General features: G+C 35.7%; 1 protein-coding gene across 5 annotated transcripts in view; it reads right to left on the bottom strand.

Annotated features, from left to right (window-relative positions):
* Positions 1-9,621, bottom strand: part of LOC107750976 (dedicator of cytokinesis protein 3-like) — a 150,430-nt gene that overhangs the window by 70,695 nt on the left and 70,114 nt on the right. For all 5 annotated transcript variants that reach the window (XM_016566543.1, XM_016566545.1, XM_016566546.1 and 2 more), the window contains 3 exons: positions 3,958-4,039; positions 3,789-3,849; positions 2,166-2,313 (listed from right to left, as the gene is read on the bottom strand). In XM_016566543.1, coding sequence (XP_016422029.1) covers positions 2,166-2,313; positions 3,789-3,849; positions 3,958-4,039 — 291 coding nt within the window. The remainder of the gene's footprint in view (positions 1-2,165; positions 2,314-3,788; positions 3,850-3,957; positions 4,040-9,621) is intronic.

Genomic DNA, 9,621 nt, shown 5'->3' with positions numbered 1-9,621 from the left:
TATATATATATATATATATATATAAACATTTTCTGAAATGTAACCTCATGAGTGACTCATTTAGAACATTCACAATTCTTTCCAATGGAGTTTAATCTAAACATGTTTTTATGCTAATAGCATAATACTCTAGTAAACAAAATACAGAGCACATATAGCCTTATGAAAATTAATCATGGTTTTACTATAGTAAAAGTGAAGTAACAATGTTTTTTGGCATATTGTATACCGTTTTACTACAAATAACATGCTTAAACTATAGTTAGCATTGCAAAACTATGGTTAATTTGTGGTTACCATGGTTTAACTACAGTAACCATGTTTTTTTTGGTTTTTTTTGTAGTAAAACCATGGTTAATTTTCGTAAGGGTAAAAAGTGAAATATAAAAAAATAGAAGCATACTAACTGAAATGGAACTTTCTAAGTGACTAAACTAGAACATTTAATATTAATTCCAATAGAGTTTGAACATAGCATGTTGCTATGCTAATAAAGCAATATTATAGTAAACATAAAAATAAAGCTACTATGAAAATTGGCCAAATAAAACATAAAAGCATACTAACTGAAATGGAACCTCACAAGTGACTGAATTAGAATGTTTACAAATCATTCCAATAAATTATGAAGTTAGCATGTTGCTATGCTAACATCACTGTAGTAAGCATAACAATACACAGCCCATATAAATATTTGATGATATATAAAATATGAAAACATACTATCCGAACTGTATTGTCATCAGTGACTGAATTAGAACGTCCACAATTCTTTCCAAAAGAGTTTGATGTTAGCATGTCGCTACGTTAATAACGCAATAATCAAGCTGCAGCGCATATAAACATTGGGTAAAATATAAAACATAAAACATACTCTCTGAAACAGAACATTTTGAGTGACTAAACTAGAATGTTTACCATTAATTCTAATAGAGTTTGAAGATAGCATGTTGCTATGCTATTAGCACAATATTCATAGATATGTATAGATGCCCCATTCGACCGCTCCAAGCACGTAGACACGTCCGCCATCTTGGAACGGTCAACTTGACGTCATTCACCAAACTATGGGTTCGCAGACGTAGCTGTGCAGGATTGTGGCATCTTCAAATATTCATTGGTTACATTGCAAAAAATGCTTTTCTTACTTAGATTTTTTGTCTTGTTTCCAGCCAAAATATCAAAAAATTCTTAAACAAGACAAAAAAATCTAAGTAAGAAAAGCATTTTTTGCAGTGTACTATGGTGAATGATGTCAAGTTGACCGTTACAATATGGCGGACGGCTTATGTATAGCGGCCCATAGAAACAGTTGCTAATGAGGCATCGACGTATACATATCTATGCCAATATTCTAGTAAGCATAATAAAAAAAATAGTAAAACAAATATTGCGCGAAATATAAAATATAAAATCATACTAACTGAAATGGAACCGTTGGACTCACTGAATTAGAACATTCAAAATCATTCCAACAGAGTTGATGTTAGCGTGTTGCTATGCTAAATGTGTAATAATAAGCATAACAACACACCGTGCATGTAAATATTGGGTGAAATCTGAAATATAACTGTTTTGCACCTATACAGAATGCAATTCAGTTGACTTTTTTCTTGAACTGTTCACAATAATTTTTGATGATTTATTGCAATGCATTCTGGGATTGCTTTAAAGGATACATGCAATGCTTAAAATGCTTGGTCGGCAGCACAATGGGGTTACGAACAGAGCAGTTTTCACACGCAAATCTTCATTTATTAAAAAAGCAACAACAAATCTGAGTTTGAGAAAACATCCTGTCAGTCATGAAGCAAATATGTCCGTCTGATCCCGTACAATGCAAAATTCACATCAATTTTACATGAATTCGTGTTTACAACGCTCAGCTTTGCAAATCTCAATTGATGGAGGCCACAATAACTCTCAGTTCTCGCTGGAACAGAGCAGCTAATATATTCCTGAGTGGTTTTTATCCATCAACGCTCAAGTGTTTTGTCGAGACTGTAGATTTAATAAGGCGAGCGAGCGATTAATGTAATGTAATGTAATGTTTCTCTCACGGGTTTAATGTAGCTCATAATAAACTTAGTTCCCCAGTCTTTCTTTTCGATTTAATTGATAAATCAAACAGATAAACGGCTCTAAAGTGCACAGAAGAGGCTTACGTGTAAACTTTGAGCACGAAGTCTTTCTCCTCTTTGAGTTCAGAGATGGTCTGAAGGACGTCGCTCATGGCCAGCACTGCGCATCCGTATGGCCGGCGGTACTGGACGTGAGGGGGGCCTTTCTTCGAGTCGTTTAACAACATCCGCCCTGAACAAAGAAGCATTATTAATCACTGTCAGAAGAGTACGTGTACATACTACCATCTACATGATTACACAAATCCTGTCCAGCAGACAATTAGGCATCGACTTGAATGCAAGGATCTGCAAATTATATGTTTTAGCTTGTTAGCAAAGGTAGAGCAACATTTCCCCATAAATCAGTGGCCATTATACTGTTGCTACATTAATGTTTGTGCCAATTTATTGGACAATTATATCACTTTGCTGTAGCTGGAAAATATAACTCAAACTATAGTATTTCAATATTTTTTATCCTTCTGACTAGGCATGGGCCGGTATGAGATTCTGACGGTATGATAACCTTAGATAAAAATATCACGGTTTCACGGTATCACGGTATTGCGATTACAGCTCTAAAATATGTTATTTTTAAATGTCTGGGTAAAAAAAACGGACGTTAGCTAGTTAATTAGCCTCGGTAGCAAGCCAAATAGTATTTATTTCAACACTGAAACAAACGGCGGGTGGGTCTCTGTCTTGATCGGGGGTGAAAGAGGGAGAAATGAAGATGACACAGATATATAGTTTATGTTCGACCTGGAAGTATTTATTTAGCGATCAGAGCTAAAACGCCATCTGTACGGAACACCGTTGTGTACGGAACACGGTTAGTCTACGTTACCCGAAAAATTCCCACACGACAGACTTCGTCTTTTTCGACGGGGGAAAAAGTTTCAGGGATTCATCTCCTTCGGCCATCCCACACACTGGTGACTCTCACTGACTGCTCGCACCAACCGGAGGGGCCGAGGGGGAGGGGTCATGTGACTCGCTACGCTCTTCGCTGCACACAACTGAGGGAGTCCTGCACTTCCCGTCTTTGACGACACGTAAAACGGTATAACGTAAAATTTTAGTGGTTTTGAAACCGTGACTTTTCCAAACCGCGGTATACCTTGAAACCGGTTATCGTCCCATGCCTAATTCTGACTGTATTTAACATATTTGTATATTTTGCTCTTTTTTGTGTTGTACATTAAAGTCATTGTTGAATTAGATAAAATAGTCAAATATATACAAAAATAGTTTTGTATATAAAATGCATTCAACGATCAAGAAAAAAAATTTGATGACGAAAATAAATGTTTAAATATCTAGTCAAATATAACAATAGAATACTAAATCATTTAGAATACGTTATTCTTATTAAAGACTACTTTCATACACCTATTTTATTATTTTTATATGGACCAATATAGTAATATATATAAATAAACAAAGGATAAACAAAATCATATGGAATAGTTTTGTCTCATTCCCAGTCGCCCGTCCCTTTATAAACTGGAATGGAGCTTGCTGTGCCAGACTTATGTAAGAGCTCTAGAAATGCAGTTGCTGGCAGAAATGCAATGCCTTGTGGCAACGTTTGGCTCCAAATGAAGGAAATGGACAGAAGATGAGACAGAAATGGAAAGAGGCTAAATGAGACGGGATACTCACCCGTCCTGATGACCTGGGACACAATGTACAGATCTCGCTTCATGTCTTTGTTGCTTAAGTCCTGTGAGGAAAAAAAGAGAAGCTACTTAGTGTCTTTTTTTCCCAAATGAGTATTTTCATATGTAGTCCTGTATTTTTTAGCCGTAGCAATAACAGTTGTTGGTCCCACCGTAAAGAGGGCGCAGAGACGGTCGACCTTCTCTGGGTTTTTTGGGCCACCATTTTTGTTGAGTCTCACCATAAACTTCTCACTGGAAGAAGAAGAAGAGTTTGAGTTCACATGAGAATGTTGTCATTTAAAACGTTCATCATTTGGACAAGAAAATACAGCTGGAAGTAATTACTCTCAACTAGTTTTGCCTCAGACAAGAAAATGAACAACATTATCCCAGGTGGTGAAGTGTGTGATTTCTGTGTCAATAGTGTCCCAAAATTGTCACAGAATTTTTATGCAACTAAATCAATCATCAATTTGTGAAGTCAAAAATAAAAATAGATATAAAAAGCACTTTTATTTAATCAAAATAGCTGTACTTAAAACATTAATTCATGCTAAAAATGTATTTAAACATCAAAATAATTAATTATATATATATATATATATTATATCACAATAATTTGATAAATCTGACAAAATAATAAATCACCTTTAACTTGGCAAATGTTATTCTGAACTAAATTTAATTAATGCCTGAAATGCTATTTAACCATATATAGAATATATAAATGATATTGCTAAGATTTTGTTAAATATAAATAAAACATATAAATACAAAATAAGTAATTAAATGTCATTTTTTAATTCATTAATGTTTATAAATGTAGCTAAATTTAGCTGAAGTTTTTCTTAAAATAATAAAATAAAATAAAACAAAATAAAATACACCTTGTAAAGTTCAGACATATTAATTGTAGTATTTTTTTTTTTGATTTTTGATTTTTATTTGAAATAATAACATTACAAATGTTGGATGACAGCATAAATACCAAGAAAAAGACAAAAAAAGAAAAAAGAACAAAACACACAAAGGACACAAGTACAGTAAGTAATTAATACTTCAGGGTAACTTAAAAGAAATAAAAAACAAATAAACCCCGGCAGCAAATTACCACACTGTCACGTATCCGGTCCATGAACTTCCGTCTGCTAGCCATCAGAGGTCACCCTTTCCATTTTCATTGACTCTCGCACTACACACTGTTGCATATCACCCCGGACTACATATCCCATCATTCATTACACTGATTCCACACAGCACTGATTGCACACAGCACTGATTGCACACAGCTGTTTCATATCACTCACTCACTATTTAACACTTAATCTCACTCCTTTCTAACTGCCGAGTATTGTTTAGAGCTTATCGTTTTGATAGCTACACTACGAAGCCTGTTTAGTTTACCCTGCCTTAGCTTAGTCTGCCTCGTCTGTTTTCTTGGTTTCTGATCTTTGCCTGTTTTCCTGGATTTATCCCTCTAGTCTCGCCCTTGTGATTCTGTTCGCCGATCGTTGACCTACGCTAACCCTAGGACTATTCTTGTGTCTTGCCCGCCATATACCTGTTTGCCACTGTTCGACCCTGCCTGTGTTTCTGACCTCCTCTGCTGTTAATAAAGCTTGCACATGGATCCGCACGTCTCACGTCTTGTCAGCCCCGTAACACACACAGTATAAGGCATCATCAATTTAAAACAATTGAAATTGTAGTATTTTTAATACTTTAACTTTTAATCCTTTAAGTTTTAAAAAGGTCCCAAATGCATCCATTTATTTATATTAAGCTCTATTGTATAACCTCTATAAATAAATACATATTATTTATTTACTTGCATTTTTATTTTCAAATTAATAAAATGATAATTGATTCCTTCATTTTATGGGGAAAAAAGAAGCATGAACTTTATTTTAAACAAACAAATAATGTATCTATTTGTTATTTAAAAATAAATAAAAAATAAAAAATACAAACAATTTATTTATTTACATATTTATTTACATTTTCTGTTTTTGAATTAATAAACTGATAATTGGTTCCTTCATTTTATGGGAAAAAAGCAGCATGAACTTTCTTCTTTTGAATAAATTGTATTCATTTATTTAACTGGAAAAAAAATAAAGTACTTTGTTTACACCTTTATTTTTGAATTAATGCATTTTGATTTCTTAATTTTAAGGAAAAGAGAGCAGCATGAACATTTTGCAAAATACCGCTCTTTTGCAAAAAAAAATGTATTTTGTGTTTAATAGAAGAAAGAAAGCCAAATTGGATTTTGAACAACCTAAGTGTGAGCAAATAATTACACAATAATCTTTTCTCTCTCTTTCTACATATCAAATTTGTTTTTTTTTCCAAATGTTCCACACAGTGAAATATTGAAATGCTGGTGCAATGTAATCATTGAGAAAAAAAAAAAAGTGAGGCCCTAATGACTTTCTCAGTGCCAGCAAACTCTGAAATGTTATTTTTGAGAGCTTAATTAGATATTAATTCATGATTTCAAGCCAGTTTTGCTTGCTGAGAAATCTCCACATGCCACATCCGATCCACAGCAGCCAGTCCTCATGCATATCAAACACAAACCAAACCTCACTTCACAAAATATCTCTGCTGCTTCTGCTGCTGGCACTAGAATCAAGACTTCAGTTTGTTGGTAGCGATTCAGGCTTTATGAGGGAACATGCACAACAAATGTGTATATATAAATATACAGTGGGTACGGAAAGTATTCAGACCCCCTTAAATTTTTCACTCTTTGTTATATTGCAGCCATTTGCTAAAATCATTTAAGTTAATTTTTTTTCCTCATTAATGTACACATAGCACCCCATATTGACAGAAAAACACAGATTTGTTGACATTTTTGCAGATTTATTAAAAAAGAAAAACTGAAATATCACATGGTCTTAAGTATTCAGACCCTTTGCTGTGACACTCATATATTTAACTCAGGTGCTGTCCATTTGTTCTGATCATCCTTGAGATGGTTCTACACCTTCATTTGAGTCCAGCTGTGTTTGATTATACTGATTGGACTTGATTAGGAAAGCCACACACCTGTCTATATAAGACCTTACAGCTCACAGTGCATGTCAGAGCAAATGAGAATCATGAGGTCAAAGGAATTGCCTGAAGAGCTCAGAGACAGAATTGTGGCAAGGCACAGATCTGGCCAAGGTTACAAAAAACTTTCTGCTGCACTTAAGGTTCCTAAGAGCACGGTGGCCTCCATAATCCTTAAATGGAAGACGTTTGGGATGACCAGAACCCTTCCTAGAGCTGGCCGTCTGGCCAAACTGAGCTATCGGGGGAGAAGAGCCTTGGTGAGAGAGGTAAAGAAGAACCCAAAGATCACTGTGGCTGAGCTCCAGAGATGCAGTCGGGAGATGGGAGAAAGTTGTAGAAAGTCAACCATCACTGCAGCCCTCCACCAGTCGGGGCTTTATGGCAGAGTGGCCCGACGGAAGCCTCTCCTCAGTGCAAGACACATGAAAGCCCGCATGGAGTTTGCTAAAAAAACACCTGAAGGACTCCAAGATGGTGAGAAATAAGATTCTCTGGTCTGATGAGACCAAGATAGAACTTTTTGGCCTTAATTCTAAGCGGTATGTGTGGAGAAAACCAGGCACCTGTCCAATACAGTCCCAACAGTGAAGCATGGTGGTGGCAGCATCATGCTGTGGGGGTGTTTTTCAGCTGCAGGGACAGGACGACTGGTTGCAATCGAGGGAAAGATGAATGCGGCCAAGTACAGGGATATCCTGGACGAAAACCTTCTCCAGAGTGTTCAGGACCTCAGACTGGGCCGAAGGTTTACCTTCCAACAAGACAATGACCCTAAGCAGACAGCTAAAATAACGAAGGAGTGGCTTCACAACGACTCTGTGACTGTTCTTGAATGGCCCAGCCAGATCCCTGACTTAAACCCAATTGAGCATCTCTGGAGAGACCTAAAAATGGCTGTCCACCAACGTTTACCATCCAACCTGGCAGAACTGGAGAGGATCTGCAAGGAGGAATGGCAGAGGATCGCCAAATCCAGGTGTGAAAAACTTGTTGCATCTTTCCCAAAAAGACTCATGGCTGTATTAGATCAAAAGGGTGCTTCTACTCTAAATACTGAGCATGTGATATTTCAGTTTTTTTTTTTTAATAAATCTGCAAAAATGTCAACAATTCTGTGTTTTTCTGTCAATATGGGGTGCTGTGTGTACATTAATGAGAAAAAAAAAATTAACTTAAATGATTTTAGCAAATGGCTGCAATATAACAAAGAGTGAAAAATTTAAGGGGGTCTGAATACTTTCCATACCCACTGTATGTGTGTATATATAAATATATTGGGCAAATATTCTACACCGTGTTTGAGTGCAGTGATTGAGCATTGCAAACGATTACTGACAACAGCAAATCAGTGGCATTTGAATGAGTCTATAGTCTAAATGCTGGAGTCCAGTCAGCGAGAAAGCATGTACAATCACAGACAACTTCACTGACTCTAATGGAATGGCTGTTGATGCGTTGCTCGCTTTCCATGTATAATTTATGCAAAATTTGAATAACAGTTTTGTTTTTCACGCTGCTGAGAGAGCCAATGTGAAGTTTAGGCACTGGAATTACCGATGGAGAAAACAGCATAAAAATAAGGAACATTATTCAGGAACACAGAGTCAGTTTGTATTGGATGTCTAGCAAGATGTTCTTTACTATGGTATTTTATTGTATGAAAAAAACAACAACAACTTTATTTTATTTTATAACTATTTTTATGATACAAAACAAAAATCTTGCTAATTCCTATTGCAAAAATAATAGAATTAATAAGTTTTTTTTTACATTTTATTTATTTATTTTTACAACATATTTCAATTTAAAACCTGTGCTACCTATTGTAAATAACTAAACAATTAATACATCTATTTTATTTTAGTTATTACTTTAAGTTTATACACAATCAACATTGCATTACCAAAATGTTGTAAGTAAGTAAATAAATCTATATTTTCTACAACATATTTCATTATAAAAACCCTGCTAATTCGTACAGGGGAAAAGAAAAGAAAAGAAAAGAAAAGAAATAAACAACTAACCAAACAAATTAATGAACAAACGAACGAACTAACTAACTAAATGTATTATTATTGTTAGGGCTGTGTGGTTTAAAGTAAGTTTTGAGTAAAAGCGGAATATGAATCTTATTTATTGTCTTATGTAGCATGATGCTGTAGTTTGCATGAATGGCCACATAAAACGCAATTTCCGTCTTGTAACGTTAGTATGAACGGACATCTGCATATGATCGGAACTCCACGCAACTCCCGCGCTACTCTCCATTGGAAATTAATGACTGAATGACTGAATGGTGTATTACAGTACCACGAGAGCTAAAGAGAGCAGACTGCTCCAGGCGCTTTCGAATCGCTCTCGCGGATGTTAAACACTGATCGATCTGCGCCGTGCCGCTTCTAGTCGAACACACCTAGTGCTGCAGGTTTATTGGCTCACTGACACTGATGAGATTAAGCCCTTAGGTATCGAAATTTGGTACCGAACGACGAGACGTTTTTCGATACTCGATGGTATCGAGGCAATTCGGTCGGTGCCTAAAAAGTATCGAACTCGATACCCAGCCCTAATCACTAGACAGTATTAAAAATCCAATGATTTCCCTGAAGCTTTACTGAGACGCACGGTTCCTTAATATACACTCGCCTGCTTCCTAATGTAGTCGGCTGATTACACTGTAATATAAGGAAATGTATGCATTTATGAAACCGATCTGTATGGGTTTGTCTTGCAGAGGTATGTCAGCCTGTTTCAATTACCATGGAGAG

This window comes from Sinocyclocheilus rhinocerous, unplaced genomic scaffold (genome assembly GCF_001515625.1).
Source record: "Sinocyclocheilus rhinocerous isolate Xijiao unplaced genomic scaffold, SAMN03320098_v1.1 scaffold812, whole genome shotgun sequence".
Taxonomy (NCBI): domain Eukaryota; kingdom Metazoa; phylum Chordata; class Actinopteri; order Cypriniformes; family Cyprinidae; genus Sinocyclocheilus; species Sinocyclocheilus rhinocerous.
Note: the sequence above shows the minus strand (reverse complement) of the source record. Positions and strands in the feature narration are given on the sequence as shown.